This window comes from Cetorhinus maximus, chromosome 24 (genome assembly GCF_964194155.1).
Source record: "Cetorhinus maximus chromosome 24, sCetMax3.hap1.1, whole genome shotgun sequence".
Taxonomy (NCBI): domain Eukaryota; kingdom Metazoa; phylum Chordata; class Chondrichthyes; order Lamniformes; family Cetorhinidae; genus Cetorhinus; species Cetorhinus maximus.
The window spans coordinates 53490031-53507791 of NC_135902.1; the positions used below are offsets into that span (position 1 = coordinate 53490031).

The 17761-nt window shown below is 43.7% G+C and overlaps 1 protein-coding gene across 1 annotated transcript in view; it reads left to right on the top strand.

The window, feature by feature from the left end:
- LOC144699545 (ran GTPase-activating protein 1-like) overlaps positions 1–17761 on the top strand; it is a 460486-nt gene that overhangs the window by 149673 nt on the left and 293052 nt on the right. Inside the window, exon 2 of the mRNA XM_078570590.1 lies at positions 14361–14488. Within this exon, the coding sequence (XP_078426716.1) occupies positions 14361–14488 (128 nt within the window). The remainder of the gene's footprint in view (positions 1–14360; positions 14489–17761) is intronic.

Consider the following 17761-nt stretch of genomic DNA (forward strand, 5'->3'; position numbering starts at 1 on the left):
TGTGGAGGTGTGTGTGGGCAGGGTTTAGCACAAGTCTTGTAGCGAGGCTAATTGCCTTTTGTGGAGATACTCTTTGCAATGCTCCAATCCTTTTTGACTGGGACCATCAGTCTTAAGATGGGTGGTAGCTTTCCTTATGGTGGTGTTCTGCCTTCATGTGTCAGCTGTAGTTCAGTTGGTAAGACTCTCCCCTCTGAGTCAGAAGGCTGTGGGTTCAAGTCCCAACCCAGGACAACAAATCTAGGCTGACACTGTAGTGCACTAATGGGAGGGTGCTGCACAGTTGGGGGTGTTGTTTTTTGGATGAGATATTAAACCGAGTTTATATCTGCCCTGTTGGGTGGGCGTAAAAGATCCCATGGCACTATTTCTAAGAAGAACAGGGGAGTTATTGGCCAATATTTATCCCTCAATGAACATCACTGAAACAGGTTATCTGGCCGTTGCATTGTTTGTCGGAGTCTACAGGTGGAGTATCTTTTATCTGAAGCCTGCAGTGCCTATTGCATTTCGGATTTCAGATCATTTGGGTTTTCTTATACCGCGTATAGGCCTGGGCCTACTTACATTACAATAGCCAGAGCCTAGGCTACCTATAGTCTAAAGTAAATAAAGTGGCTAGAAAAGTAAGATGTACCACTGAATAAAAAACACAGGGTGTGGTCAGCAAGGTTCGTGTTGGCTCGGGTTGTGATGGCTCAGGAGACAAACTTCCTGCACTACAGGTTAAAAAAAATTGTGGTTTTTGGATGTGTTTGGTTTTCGGATTTACAGATAAAAGATACTCAACCTGTACTGTAAGTTACCTGCTGCCTTTCCTATATTATAAGCCATTCATTGGCTGTAAAACACTTAGGGTCCAGGTAGCTAAATGCGCAGTGGTCAGTGATGGAGGGATTAAAATCAGGATTGTGAAAGAGACCACAATTGAAGGAGTGCAGAGGTCTCGGAGGATTGTAGAGCTAAAGGAGGTTACAGAGATAGAGAACAATGAAGCCACGGTGAATAACAGGCAACCAATTTGCAGCCACCGACAGTTAAAATCAGCCACAGTGTCTTCAGTTTTTATTCTGGTTCCCCTTTTTTTATTGCTGTCCTGTACAGACACTATCTAATGTTGCCTGTTGTGTTCACACACCAGAATTAGCAACTCCAAAGTATTCTCTGCAAGTTAACTTTCCTGCTAGAAAATAACGATCAGAATACAATTAACTATGTTGTATAAAAATGTTGCCATTTCTGTTGGAACATCTCAAGTATTCAGTCTTAAATTGAGTTCTGCTGTGAAATAAAGTAAAATCAGTCTCCCCTGACTTTAGTGTCAATGTTAGATTTGGAGTTTTTGAGCGATCGGGAGCACATCTGCTTCTAGTTTAGAAAAAATCGTTGTTGTTCAGAAATGTGCGTATTATCAATCAGAGATTTATTGTCAGCCGATCCCAGTAATATGACCGGGATTTGGGAAAGGCACATACACTGTCCCTGGTGTAATCACAACACAGCCATCACTGGCTGTTTGTTATTCACATGCCTTGAGGTGGGAATTGGTTGTTCTTGGGGGTCACAGCAGAACTTTCAGTAAGAGTAATTTTTTTACACACTTTGCAATAATGTCAAACATTGTTTTTGCTTCTCTGGAGTGTTTGGTAGAGATGCACAAGGAATGTTTTGGTCATAGAATACAGCAGAACCATGCTTCATTTTCTACTGCTGCAAAACCACATACTGTTGATGTATCTCAAAGTGTTTTCAGGTTCATTGGCAGCAATCTTCTTTGTAGTTTAATTTCTCTTCTGCAATTATCCATTTTAGAGTATTAAATACTCTATGTGGGAATTTGGAGGAAAGTTTAAGGAATAGAATCCTCCTGTAGAATTGGCATTGCTGCTCCTGCCACGTAACTCAAATCAGACACAAATTGAATTATTACAAACTGGTCTGTATATTTATTTTTGCAATTGCACATTTATTGAAAAGAAACTAGAGCATTGGCTTCAAAAACAGAATTACCTGGAAAAACTCAGCAGGTCCGGCAGCATCGGTGGAGAAGAAAAGAGTTGACGTTTCGAGTCCTCATGACCCTTCAACAGAACTGAAGTATAGTTAGGAGAGGGGTGAAATATAAGCTGGTTTAAGGTGTGGGGCGGGGGGAGAGAAGTTAAGGGTGGGGTGGTTGTAGGGACAAGCAAGCAGTGATAGGAGCAGATAATCAAAAGATGTCACAGACAAAAGGATCAAAGAGGTGTTGAAGGTGGTGATATTATCTAAGCAAAGTGCTAATTAAGAATGGATGGCAGGATACTCAAGGTACAGCTCTAGTGGGGGTGGGGTGGAAAGACTGACAAGGTATTAGTTGTAGATTTAAAAATAATGGAAATAGGTGGGAAAAGAAAAATCTATATAAACTATTGGGAAAAAAAACAAAAAAAACAAAAGGGAGGGGGAAGAAATGGGGTGGGGATGGGGGGAGGGGGAGTTTAAGATCTAAAGTTGTTGAATTCAATATTCAGCCCGGAAGGCTGTAAAGTGCCTAGTCGGAAGATGAGGTGCTGTTCCTCCAGTTTGCGTTGGGCTTCACTGGAACAATGCAGCAAGCCAAGGACAGACATGTGGGCAAGAGAGCAGGGTGGTGTGTTAAAATGGCAAGCGACAGGGAGGTTTGGGTCTTTCTTGCGGACAGACCGCAGGTGTTCTGCAAAGCGGTCGCCCAGTTTGCGTTTGGTCTCTCCAATGTAGAGGAGACCGCGTTGGGAACAACGAATGCAGTAGACTAAGTTAGGGGAAATGCAAGTGAAATGCTGCTTCACTTGAAAGGAGTGTTTGGGCCCTTGGATGGTGAGGAGAGAGGAAGTGAAGGGGCAGGTGTTGCATCTTTTGCGTGGGCATGGGGAGGTGCCATAGGTGGGGGTTGAGGAGCAGGGGGTGATGGAGGAGTGGACCAGGGTGTCCCGGAGGGAATGATCCCTACGGAATGCCGCCAGGGGGGGTGAAGGGAAGATGTGTTTGGTGGTGGCATCATGCTGGAGTTGGCGGAAATGGCGGAGGATGATCCTTTGAATGCGGAGGCTGGTGGGGTGATAAGTGAGGACAAGGGGGACCCCATCATGTTTCTGGGAGGGAGGAGAAGGCATGAGGGCGGATGCGCGGGAGATGGGCCGGACACGGTTGAGGGCCCTGTCAACTACCGTGGGTGGAAAACCTCGGTTAAGGAAGAAGGAGGACATGTCAGAGGAACTGTTCTTGAAGGTAGCGTCATCAGAACAGATGCGACGGAGGCGAAGGAACTGAGAGAATGGGATGGAGTCCTTACAGGAAGCGGGGTGTGAGGAGCTGTAGTCGAGGTAGCTGTGGGAGTCGATAGGCTTGTAATGGATATTGGTGGACAGTCTATCATCAGAAATTGAGACAGAGAGGTCAAGGAAGGGAAGAGAAGTGTCAGAGATGGACCATGTGAAAATGATGGAGGGGTGGAGGTTGGAAGCAAAATTAATAAATTTTTCCAGGTCCCGACGAGAACATGAAACAGCACCGAAGTAATCATCGATGTACCGGAGAAAGAGTTGTGGGAGGGGGCCGGAGTAGGAATGGAACAAGGAATGTTCCACATACCCCATAAAGAGACAGGCATAGCTGGGGCCCATGCGGGTACCCATAGCCACACCTTTTATCTGGAGGAAGTGAGAGGAGTTAAAGGAGAAATTGTTCAGTGTGAGAACAAGTTCAACCAGACGGAGGAGAGTAGTGGTGGATGGGGATTGTTCGGGCCTCTGTTCAAGGAAGAAGCTAAGGGCCCTCAGGCCATCCTGGTGGGGGATGGAGGTCTAGAGGGATTGGACATCCATGGTGAAGAGGAAGCGGTTAGGGCCAGGGAACTGGAACTTGTTGATGTGACGTAAGGTGTCAGAGGAATCACGGATGTAGGTGGGAAGGGACTGGACAAGGGGAGAGAGAAGGGAGTCAAGATAACGAGAAATGAGTTCCGTGGGGCAGGAACAGGCTGACACAATTGGTCTGCCAGGACAGTTCTGTTTGTGGATTTTGGGTAGGAGGTAGAAGCGGGCCGTCCAAGGTTGGGCGACTATCAGGTTGGAAGCTGTGGGAGGAAGATCTCCAGAGGAGATGAGGTCAGTGACAGTCCTGGAAACAATGGCTTGATGTTCCGTGGTGGGGTCATGGTCCAGGGAGAGGTAGGAGGAAGTGTCTGCGAGTTAACGCTCAGCCTCCAACAACAAGCATTGGCTTGTTGTATTCATTGTTAGGAGCTGCATCTTCTGACCAGGTGGCTGTGGGAGGGAGTTTTAACATGTGGCATGTGGGTTTGGGGGGGTGGAATGAGAGGGAGTGGAATGCAGTCCATCATTATAGGAACATAGAAACATAGAAAATAGGAGCAGGAGTAGGCCATTCGGCCCTTTGAGCCCGCTCCGCCATTCATTATGATCATGGCTGATCATCCAATTCAATAGCCTGCTCCCGCTTTCTCCCCATACCATTTGATCCCTTTCGCCACAAGAGCTATATCCAACTGCTTCATGAAAACATACAATGTTTTGGCCTCAACTACTTTCTGCGGTAGCGAACATAGCATGTTAATGTGAGTACTTCCCGCAAATTGTGACTGCGATTTTAAATTCCCGCCTCCAGCACAGCTTTCTCAGTACTTGGACCACTCAGCAGCAAAACAGAGGTAAGACTGAGTGGCATTTCACGGGATTAGTAAAAGGGCAAATGTCTCGATATTAATAAAGGCTTATCGCTCACAACTGCTCTCCCTGTTCCATCTGGTAAATGGTTTGCTGATGGTTTTTGTGGTGACAGATGTGTTGGTAAAATTCACAAAAGAGAACATCAGAATGGGTGGCTGCCATGGCTGCCTTAGACTTCAGTCGTGGGATCCAATTGCTATCTGCAGCGGCAAGTGCTGGGACTTGTAGCTGGACAACAGTGTAGAGATGTATAGATACAGAGTCAGCTTCCCTGACCTCTCAGAAGATTAACGCTTCCAGAGGTGATCATAGACATGTGCAGCCTCCTAGAACATTACAACTCAGATAGTCAACTAGTGAAGGATGGAACTGGAGCTCAGCCTTTATACAATTACAAGCTTTTATTTACAGAGACACACATTGCATAGTGTACACCAGCAACCACAGTCTCAGCTTGTTTCTATATACGCGAGCACAGGAGAATCCCCAGTTAATCTGCTCCAGAGAGTGGAAGTATATGGGATTTCAGCATCAATTGCTGGACATTGCGAAATGGTCTGGTCTTTGTCTTATTTCATTGCAACACACGGTACAGAAGGAGGGCATTTGACCCATCATAGCTTTGTCAGCTCTTTGCTAGAACTATCCAATTAGTCTTACTCCCTATAGGACTGTAGATTTCTTTCCCTTGCAGCATTCATCCAATTCCCTTTTGAAAGTTACAATTGAACCAGCTTCCACTGCTCTTTCAGGCAGCGCATTCCAGATCAAAACAACTCGTATTAAAAAATTTTCCTCATGTTCCCTTGGTTCTCTTCCAATCAACCTAAATTTGTGTCTTCTGGTTATCGATCTCTGTGCCATTTGAAACAACCTTTCCTCATTTACTCTTAGCAAAACCATTCACAGATTTGACCACCTTTATTAAATTTCCTTTTAAACTTCTCTACATTAAAGAGAATCCCAGCTGGTCCAGTTTCTCCGCATAACTGAAATCCCTCATCCCTGGTGTCATTCTGATACATTTCTCCTGCACCATCTCCAATCTCTTGACAGATAAATGTCAGATAAATGAATAAAATCATTTCAGCAATTTAAGGGCCATTATTATGTTCAATATTTACGCAGTCGATCAATGCAGTGACTATTCTCAACACATTATTTTTGTAGGCAGCTTCTAGGCTGCATCAAGTTTTATTCCTTCCGAAGGTTCACTTGTGTTCAGAGTTATCAGTCATTCAATTAGTCATGCCAGATAAAACTGGTTAGTATGCATTCTCCATCGCTTCTAATTGCTTTATAAAGACAGCACAGACGTAATAAATTTAACAAGTGATAAACATGCAATGCCTAGTGATGAAATGACCAGTGTTCATCATTTAAGGCAGTCTTGTCCAGTAGAAATTGCTGACTAGCCAGAAGTGTGGCTACAAACACTGTTTTAACCACAAGCACTAAATTTAGAAGAAAATGTTTAATGTGCAATCAAAAAATGCAGGTAAATGCACTTTGTGTGTGTCCAGGCCATTATTTACTCCTCAACCAACATCACTGAAACAGATTATCTGATCAATATTATTGCTATTTGTGGGAACTTGCTGTGTGGAAATTAATTGCCGCGTTTGAAACATAGTCACTGTTACATCATAGGAAAAAGTACTTTATTTACTGAAAGCCCTTCGGGAGTTCCTCTCGGAAAGGCGCTATAGAAGTTCACATCTGCCTTTCTTACCTAACAAACACCTTTCACATTAAAGCAGGAAAGCACTCAAAACAATTTTTAAAAACGCTCACTCCACTTTTGGTCTTAGCGTCTTACCAACAAATACACGGAAAGGTTAAAGTTCACATGCACACACTGTGCGAATGAGTATTGGGTGTTCGTTGCTTAATTTATATTTACTACTCAAAAATACGGATAACCACATTTGGATTCCCAATTATTTACATGTGGCTAACAAATTGGACAATATGGGCTTAAGACAGGGATGCACATTATTGCATATGATGAAACCTCAGAGTCACGTATGATGATCCCGGGTTTGCTGCAGTTCATCTTGTTTACATCAGAAAGTGCAGCTAACATGGCAAACTGTGCGCCTGCTGTATCTGCACACTTGTAAATTTGCATGTACCTCAAGCTGTGAAAACTAACATTATGTTCTAACGTACAGGGATAACATTTCAAATTTAAAAATACTTAAGTGAACCGTTTGACCAACAATGAGGCAATAGTGCGAAACTACAGGAGAAACCAGTGTGTGAGAAATATAAACATAATTAGGATGGAATTGTCTAGGATTTCAGGGCAGGATTGTTAGAGCTTAGAGGCTAGCAGGTTAGATACCCATAGCTTAAGGTGCTTTTTACATGCTGTCAGGTTAATGCTGCTTAATTTGCAATGTTAGCTGAAACTGCAGATTCCTGTACAAGGAATAATAGCCTTACTTTTCAAGTTATTGGACATCCATTTAATTGTTAATTATTCAACCATTTCATCATTCAAATGGTGTTGAAGTGTTGTACGTGTTTGCGTTTTATCCTGGGGTGATGGCCTATTTCACTGATGAAGCTGTTCAATTAGGATTCTGTCTCTGTCACAATCGGGTCACTATTGAAGATGGCTGGCTGGCATCAACATAGAAGGAGGATAGTAGAGCACAAGGAGAACCTCTCTCCTCAGACCACATTGTTAGAAACACAGCACTGTAAAAGTGACTTTAAATTCAGACATATCCCCTTCTCAAATAGTCAGGTATAGAAAGTAATTGATTTTTTAATTATTTACATTATTTCACCCCAAATCATGGGAGCAGCACGAAACAATGCCGGTAGATCTCCCGGTAAAATCTGAATATAAGAATATTTTTTACACGACTTCCGTGTCTTTTTTTTTGTAGTGCAAATTCATGTATGCCTCTTTGAAGTGTTGCCGTTCATCCCTTCCCCTCTCCCATACAATGTGTATAGTGGTCAGAATGGTAATGAAACTCACATCAGATATCCCATTCTCCCATCTGCTCCTTAGTGCAAACTATCCAACCTATGTGGAACCAACGACATTGTAACCCATGTACGTGTAGACTCAATTTTCTTACTATTGTTCCTCTCACTGTCTTCCCAGCTCCGACACATACACACCACACCCAGAACTTTGCAGCCCTGTATAAACTTCAGCATGCCCATAACCCTTGTACTTGCTAATCCTCCGCGACTCCCTGCCTGTCAAATGTATCAATTTTAGAATTGGTGTCTTAATCTGCAAACTTCTGTCTCTGAAAACTTCTCCAGCCCTTCATTCTAGCACATAGCCTCTGCTTTTTTGACTTGGGTATATTGTGTGTGCTGTTCTCCATTATCACTAACAGAACCTTAACTACAGTACTCCAGAAATCCCCCCTTGAATACCTTTGCTTTTCTGTCTCTTGTTTCTTCCGAAACCCCAGCTTTGAAACATAATGTTCCACCACATTTCAACCATCCCTTTAACTTCTCTCCTCCTTCCTTCTCAGCATCTGCCAGTCGCCCCTGTAAAGCACCTTAAGACACTATTATGAGGAATACAACATAAATGTAAGCTGTTCTCTTAAGAACATGTAGTCAGCTTAAGACTGCCTTTTACTTTACTTTTGGGTAACTTCTTTACCCAGAGAATGTGGAACTCTCACAGGAAGTAGTTTTTTTATTATTCATTCTTGGTATGTGGGTTTCACTGGCTAGGCCAGCATTTATTGCCCACCCCTAATTGCCCTTGAGAAGGTGGTGGTGAGCTGCTTTCTTCAACTGCTGCAGCCCATGTGGTGTAGGTACACTCACCATGCTGTTAGAGAGGGAGTTCCAGGATTTTGACCCAACGACAGTGAAGGAACGGCGATATATTTCCAAGTCAGGATGATGAGTGACTTGGAGGGGAACTTGCAGGTCGTGGTGTTCCCATCTATCTGCTGTCCTAGTCCTTCTAGCTGGTAGTGCTCATGGGTTTGGAAGGTGCTGTCTAAGGAGCCTTGGTGAATTCCTGAAGTGCATCTTGTAGATGGTACACACTGCTGCTACTGTGCATTGGTGGTGGAGGGAGTGAATGTTTGTGGATGTGGTGCCAATCAAGCGGGCTGCTTTGTCCTGGATGGTGTCGAGCTTCTTGAGTGTTGTTGGAGCTGCACTCATCCAGGCAAGTGGAGAGTATTTCATCACACTCCTGACTTGTAGATGATGGACAGGCTTTGGGGAATCAGGGAGTGAGTTACTCGCTGCAGGATTCTGAGCCTCTGACTTGCTCTTGTAGCCATAGTATTCATATGGCTAGTCCAGTTCAGTTTCTGGTCAATGATAACCACCAGGATGTTGCTAGTGGGGGATTCAGCGATAGTAATGCCATTGAATGTCAACAGGCAATGGTTAGATTCTCTCTTGGAGATGGTCATTGCCTGACACTTGTGTGGCGTGAATGTTAATTGCTATTTGTCAATCGAAGGCTGGATATTGTCCAGGTCTTGCTGCATTTGGACATGGACTGCTTCAGTGTCTGAGGAGTTGCAAATGGTGCTCAACATTGTGTAATCATCAGCGAACATCCCCACTTCTGACCTTATGATGGAAGGAAGGTCATTGATGAAGCAGCTGAAGATGGTTGGGCTGAGGACACTACCCTGAGGAACTCCTGCAGTGATGTCCACATAAAAGGTTATTGCACAAGGTAGGAGCTCACGGTTTTGGGGATAATGTATCAGCATGGATTGAGGATTGGTTAACAGATAGAAGACAGAGAGTTGGGATTAATGGGTCTTCTTCAGGCTGGAAAGACCTAACTAGTGGAGTGCCACAAGGATCAGTCCTAGGGCCTCAATTATTTACTACCTATATTAATGACTTGGAGGAGGGGGCAGAGTGAAATGCATCCAAATTTGCTGGCAATACAAAAATAGGTGGGAGAGCATGTTGTGATGAGGACATAAGGAATCTGCAAGGGGATGTGGATAGGTTGAGTGAGTGGGCAAAAATTTGGCAGATGGAGTTTAATGTAGGAAAGTGTGAAGTCGTGCACTTTGGTAGGAAAAATCAAAAGGCAGACTATTATTTAAATGGAGAGAGACTCCAAAAAAGTGCAGCACAGAGCACTAGCCTAGCCAGTGACACTCACATACCAAGAATGAATAATAAAAAAAACTACTTCCTGTGAGAGTTCCACATTCTCTGGTGTTCTTGTGCATGAAACACAAAAAGTTAGCATGCAGGTGCAGCAAGTAATTAAGAAGGCAAATGGAATTTTGGCCTGTATTGCTAGGGAGTTGGAGTTTAAAAATAAAGAAGTTTTATTACAACTGTACAGGGTGTTGGTGAGGCTGCACCTGGAATAATGTGTACAGTTTTGGTCCCTGTATTTAAGAAAGGATATACTGGCATTGGAGACAGTTCAAAAGAGAGTCACTATGCTGATTCCTGGGATGGTGGGGTTGACTTATCAAGAACGGCTAAACAGGTTAGGCCTTAGTAGAGTTTAGAAGAATGAGGGATCTAATTGAAATGTATAAGATTCTGAGGGGGCTTGACAGGGTAGATGTTGTGAAGATGTTTCCACTTGTGGGGGAATCTCGAACTAGGGGACATGATTACAGAATAAGGGGACACTCATTTAAAACTGAGATGAGAAGGAATTTCTTCTCACAGAGGGTAATGAATATCTGGAATTCTCTACCCCAGAGAGTTGTGGAGGCTAGATCACTGAAAGTATTTAAAGAGGAGATAGATAGATTTTTGAAATATCGGGGAGTTGAGAGCTATGACGAGCTGGCAAGAAAGAGGAGTTGAGGCCTGGGGCATATCAACCATGATTGTATTGAATGGTGGGGCAGGCTTGAGGAGCCAAATGGCCTGCTCATATTTCTTATGTTCTTATATTCTTTATGTCCTGAAGGCTCCTTGATGCCACACTCGGTCAAATGATGCCTTGATGTCAAGGGCTGTCACATTCATGTCACCTTTAGAGTTCAGCTCTTTTGTCCATTTTTGAACCAAGGCTGTAATGAGGTTAGGAGCTGAGTTGCCCTGGTGGAACGCAAGCTGGGTGCCAGTGAGCAGGTTATTGCTAAGCAAGTGCCATTTGATAGCTCTGTTGATGACCCCTTCCATCATTTTACTGATGTTGGAGAGTAAACTGATGGGGCATTAACTGGCTTGGTTGGATTTGTCCTGCTTTTTGTGTACAGGACATACCTGGGCAATTTTCCAAATCTCCTGGGTAGATGACAGTGTTGTAGCCGTACTGGAACAGCTTGGCTAGGGGCGCGGCAAGTTCTGGAGCACGTCTTCAGTACTATTGCTGGTATATTGTCAAGGCCCATAGCCTTTGCAGTATCCAGTGCCTTCAACCATTTCTTGATATCACGTGGAGTCGAATTGACTGAAGACTGGCACCTGTGTTGCTAGGGACCTCTGCAGGAGGCTGAGATGGATCATTCACTCAGCACACCTGGCTGAAGATTGTTGCAAATGCTTCAGCCTTATCTTTTGCACTGATGTGCTGGGCTCCCCCATCATTTAGGATGGGATATTTGTGGAGCCTCCTCCTCCAGTGAGTTGTTTATTTGTCCACCTCCATTCACAACTGGATGTGGCAGGACTGCAGAGCTTAGATCTGATCCGTTGGTTATGGAATTGCTTTTTTTAATTCATTCTCGGGATTTGGGCTTTGCTGGCTGGGCCAGCATTTATTGCCCATCCCTAGTTGCCCTTCAGAAGGTGGTGGTGAGCTGCCTTCTTGAACCGTTGCAGTCCATGTGGTGTAGGTACATCCATAGTGCTGTTAGAAAGGGAGTTCCAGGATTTTGACCCAGCGACAGAGAAGGGACGGCGATATATTTTCAAATCAGGATGATGAGTGACTTGGAGGGGAACTTCCAGGTGGTGGTGTTCTGTCTATCACATGCTGCTTATCTTATTTGGCATGCATGCATGTAGTCCTGTGTTATAACTTCACCAGGTTGATGCCTCATTTTTAGGTATGCCTGATGCTGCTCCTGACATGTCCTCCTGCACTCTTCATTGAACCAGGGTTGATCCCCTGGCTTGGTGGTAGTGGTAGAGTGAGGGATATGCCAGGCTATGAGGTTACAAATTGTGGTTGTATACAATTCTGCTGCTGCTGATGGCCCACAGTGCCTCATGGCTGCCCAGTTTTGAGTTGCTAGATCTGTTCGAAATCTATCCCATTTAGCACGGTGGTAGTGCCACACAACACGATGGAGGGTATCCTCAATGTGAAGATGGGACTTTGTCTCCACGACTGTGCAGTGGCCACCCTTACCAATACTGTCATGGACAGATGCATATGTGGCAGGCAGGTTGGTGAGGATGAGTTCAAGTATATTTTTCCCTCTTCTTGGTTCCCTCACTACCTGGCGCAGACCCAGCCTAGCAGCTATGCCCTTTAGGACTCAGTCAGCTCCATCTCTAGTGGTGCTACTGAGCCAGTCTTGGTGATGGACATTGAAGTCCCCCATCCAGAGTACGTTCTGCGCACTTGCCGCTCTCAATGCTTCCCCCAACTGATGTTCAACATGGAGGAGCATTGATTCATCAACTGTGGGTGGATGCTATGTGGCAATCAGCAGGTGGTTTCTTTGCCCATGTTTGACCTGATGCCATGAGACTTCAAGGGGCCCGGAGTCAATGACGAGACATAGTCAGGGATGGTGATGTCTGGGGCATTATCTGTAAGATATTCCGTGAGTATGACTATATCAGGCTGTTGACAGCTCTCCCAGTTTTATCAATAGCCCCCAGATGTTAGTAAGGAGGGCTTTAGACCATAAGACCATAAGACGTAGGAGCAGAAGTAGGCCGTTTGGCCCATCGAGTCTGCTCCGCCATTCATTGAGATCATGGCCGATCTGATCATTCTCAACTCCACTTTCCTGCCTTTTCCCCATAACCTTTGATTCCCTTACTGATTAAAAATCTGTCCATCTCAGCCTTGAATATACTTAACGACCCAGCCTCTACAGCCCTCTGTGGTAAAGAATTCCATAGCTTCACTACCCTCTGAAAGAAGAAATTCCTCCTCATCTCTGTTTTAAGTGGGCGCCCCCTTACTCTGAGATTATGCTCTCTGGTCCTAGACATTCCCCCAAGGGGAAACAACCTCTCAGCATCTACCCTGTCAAGCCCCCTAAGAATCTCATATGTTTCAATAAGGTCGCCTCTCATTCTTTTAAACTCCAATGAGTACAGGCCCAACTTACTCAACCTCTCCTCATAATAAAATCCCTCCATAGGCGGTTGACAGGGTTGAGTTTGCTGTTGTCATTTCCAGTGCCGGGTGGTCCATCCGGTTTCATTCCATTTAGGATTTTTAGCAGTTTGATACTGCTGAGTGGTTTGCTAGGCCATTCAAGCATCAACCACATTGCTGTGTGTCTGGAGTCACAGGTAGGTTAGTAAACCAGATGGATTTTTACAACAATCAACAATGGTTTCATGGTCATCGAATTCAAATTTCACCATCTACCATGGTTTTGAACTCGGGTCCCCAGAGCGTTACCTTGGGTCTCTGGATTTCTAGTCCAGTGACGATACCACTCTGCCACCGCCTCCCCATGGTGGATGGTGAGATGGATAACATTGATGCATTTATTGGGAAGCTGGATAAATACTCAAGAGAAAACAATAGAAGGATATGTTGATGGGGTGGGTTGAAGACAAGTGAGAAGAGGCTAAAGTGATGCATAAAGACTAGCATGGAACAGTTGGGCCCAATGGCCTGTTTCTGTACCATAAAACCAGTGCGATCCTAGTTAATGTAAAGTCAATAGGATGAGCCCAGCCCCTGTGTTTAACTTGGAAGTAGGTGGTTCTCCATGTTACGTAATAGCAACCAGCACCCAAATGTTCAGTAAAAGGGGAAAGGGGAAGAACGTTGTTGATTGCTAACTCTCCGTAGAAATGGTTTGACAGGTGATGTTCAAGCTCCTAAACAGTTATAAAGCATTGGTTTACTCATTTGTTTCCCCACCAAGGAGTTCCTCATCACTCTTGTGCCATTGATGATACTGCCGCTCTATAGACAAGGAAGAACAGAAGGAAGCTGATTTGGGTTTCTCTCAGTCTTTGGGAAAACATAAGCATGTTCCCCTGTCCTCAGGTTGCTGTAACGTGGTGGTTGCTTTTCAGTTTCTGCCGCACCAATTATTCCCACCCACCCAGTTGTTCCTGAATAGAACAAAGTGAACAGCAATGTGCAGTATAGGGGGAAGGGGGAATTACACTGACCAATGCTTCATGTATTTTCTCAGTTCACATTTTTTCATAGCATTGCTTTTCCACCCTCAGTGGGCTAATTAGCTCCTGTACTTACTTTTCAGTGTTTTTGCAGTGTTCCATTTTGTACTGCCCTTTGTAGGCGTGAATAGTAGATGGTCCACTAGTTGAATTGCAGCATGCACACCAGATACTCTTTGAAACTAGCTTCTGACAGATTGAAGATTTATTAGAAACTGCTTTCGTTGAAACCAGCACGAAAGCAGAATCCTCTTGAATCTCCCTCCCTCGGAAGCAGCACAAACATGGCACAGATTAAAATTACAGCCAACATCATGTAATCATTTTACACTCGGGTATAGATCTCTTACTTCTGTTTTTTTTCTTCTTTCTTTCTTTCAGCTGTGGAAATAACAGAAGCAATTACAGAGTTTTCCTATCTCCATGCCCTGCGGTTAGAGGGAAACACAGTGGGTGTTGCAGCTGCCAAGGCTATTGCTGAAACCTTGACCAAGAGGCCAGAATTGAAGGTGATTCTTGGGTTTTGTTAATTAATTTTGTTTTGTTTGCACAGACCCCGTATAACAAAATAGATTTCTGCTTTGTTCCTGTTCCCAAGTTTGTATTAAGTGTTGTTGAATGCTCCTCAGCTTCTGAATATAAAGCTTTCTGTTTGCACCCTGGTCCAACACCACGTAAATGTTTGTAGCCTATTTGAACAACTCTGGCTCGGGAGACTATCTGCAGCTTGTTCCAAACTTTATTCAAAAAGTCTGCATCCTTCTTAGAGTTTCAAAATAAAAATATGTTACTCACTGGATAGAGCATCTGTACATTACAGCTGGTGCTTACCAGTTTGTCAAGTTTGCAACCTGGGAAATATTTTTGTGAAGAAGTCAGCAAAATATGAATTAAGGTCAATAATTGCTAGGTGGATCCAATTAAAGGCAACTTCTGATTATCGAGGGGGCTGCATTTATTGTTCCTGCAAAGCCATACATGCAACTCCCACTCCCCATCATTAGTATAAGTACTGTGTTCAGTTCTGGCCTCCATATTATAAAAAGGATATAGAGGCATTGGAGAAAAAATATAAGATATTGTTGGGTAGTTGTAGAGAAGATGTTTCCACTTTTGGGGAGTCCAAAACTAGAGACCATAGTTTTAAAATAGCCACTAATATACCTAATAAGAAATTCAGGAGAACCTTTGCACCCAGAGTATGGTGAAAATGTAGAACTAGCTATATGGAGTGGCTGAAGTGAATAGCATGGATGCATTTAAGGGAAAGTTAGATAAGCAGGTGAGAAGGGAGTAGAGGACATGCTGATAGATTTAGAAGACGGAGTTGGAGGGGAGTGGGTGAAGATTTGTGGAGAGAAATTCTGGCACTGACCTGTTGGGCAGTATGACCTGTGTCTGTGCCATAGACTCAATGTAAGTTTAAAAAAAAAAGTGATATTTCAATAACTGGTGAGTAGCTATAATGTGTGGGGATCCGTTCACTTGTACCTTTAAAAGAATTATGAGGATTGCGTCACTTATTTCATTCACCCAGCTCTCAGTACAGTTTTTGTCTTTTATGAAGGAAACCTACCCAAAGTGTGATGGCTATCTTGAAAGATCGTCTCTATTTCGTTTAAAGTCCTGTAGACTGACTCCATGTTGCCTGAGACCGGATGCAGGTTTCTTTGACATAGAATGTTACTCTTTCGAGTTCAACCATACAGGCATCAATATTGTTGCCCAAGATATTGCAAGGCCAACAAGTTGTGGCATTAAAAGGCATTCTATCTCCACACTTTTTTTTTGGTGAAACAAGGACAGTGCCTTAACTCATGTGACGAATCAAGAACCTTGGATGTGACCCTATCTTTTATAGTTCAGATAGTACAGCATCCTAAAATCATCAATGGACTTGGTGTGCTGAACCTTATTTATATCTGTTTCACAGCCCTTTAAATATTGACATTTGCAAGTATTTGTCTTGTTACTTCCTTTGTTTAAATAAAGTGACATTTTAACTTTATTTGCATAATACTTCAAGTACTAAATTTGGAGCACTCAGGTTTATGTAATATCTATAAATGTCACATGACCGTTAGGAATAAAGCAGCCCATGTCCATATGCAGCAAGACCTGGACAATACTCAGGCTTGGGCTGATAAGTGGCAAGTAACATTCTCGCCACACAAGTTCCAGGCAATAACCATCTCCAACAAGAGGGAATCCAACAACCATCCTTTGATGTTCAATGGCATTATCAACACTGAATTCCCCACTATCAACATCCTGGGGGTTACCATTGACCAGAAACTGAACTGGACTAGCCATATAAATACTGTGGCTACAAGAGTAGGTCAGGGGCTGGGAATTCAGCAGCGAGTAACTCAACTCCTGTCTCCCCAAAGTCTGTCCACTATCCACAGGGCACGGTCAGGACTGTGATGGAATACTCTCCACTTGCATGGATGAGTGCAGCTCCAACAACACTCAAAAAGCTCGACATCATCCAGAACAAAGCAGCCTGCTTGACTGGCACCTTCTACCACCTTCAACATTCACTCCCTGCACCATCGACGCACAGTAGCAGCAGTGTGTACCATCTACAAGATGCACTGCAGCAACTCAACAAGGCTCCTTCAACAGCACCTTGCAAACCCACAACTACTACCATCTAGAAGGACAAGGACAACAGATGCATGGGAATACCACCACCTGGAAGTTCCCCTCCAAGACACACACTATCCTGACTTAGAAATATATCGCTGTTCCTTCACTGTTGCTGGGTCAAAATCCTGGAACTCACTCCCTAACAGCACTGTGGGTGTACCTACACCACATGTCCTGAAGCGGTTCAAGAAGGTGGCTCACTACCACCTTCTCAAGGGCAATTAGGGATGGGCAATAAATGCTGGCCCGGTCAGCGACGCCCACGTCCCCTGAAAGAATTTTAAAAACCCATTTGGAATCTATTTTCAAACTGTGGAGTATTGTAGCAAGGAAACAGGCTGTTCAGCCCATTATGGAGTGTGCTAATGATTTCCTCCGGGCGAGCTATCTATTCTAAACCAACTGGTTCACTCTCCATATCCTTCTTTCAAACAATGAATTCTCTTTAAAATAATGACTTGGGCAGAGATTTACAGATTCTATCCACTCTAAAGAATTATTTTTGATCAAACCTCCCTTTTATTTTTATTTGTGATTATATTAAAATCTGTGCACTTGTTACATCTTACAAACCAGTAATTACAATTACTACTTCCCTCATTATAATGAAATGCTCTAACATGTCCAGCCACTCTTTTGTAGCTAGCTGTGCTTCCTCGTCAACAACAAAAACTCATATGTCAGGCTGAAACACCATCTCACAGTTTGTAGCATTCCTTGAGTATACATGGATCTCTTTGTGTATAAATGTTGCAACAGATCTTAAGGATGTCTGCGTGTGCAGCAGTTGCTAGGCAACTTAATAATTGAGCACCACAATTAACATAATCTAAAAACAGAAATTACTACATATGCTACAGCAGTTATTTCAGTATCAGAAACTCAACAACAGCCTGAAGTTTGGGTAAAGACACTTGACCAGAATGTGTTTCTGCTAGCGATGCTGAGCACGTCAGTTGAATTACACTGGCTTTGAGCCCCGCTCCAGGACTGGGACATTTAATTGCAGTTTTTCGTATCCAATATGCCAACATTGACAGTAGTGTTGCCCACTCTGGAGTAACTTTATTGAGCTTTAGAGGTTTTACATAAATGAATGTTGTATAACGGTTTTTTATTCAAATGCTGAC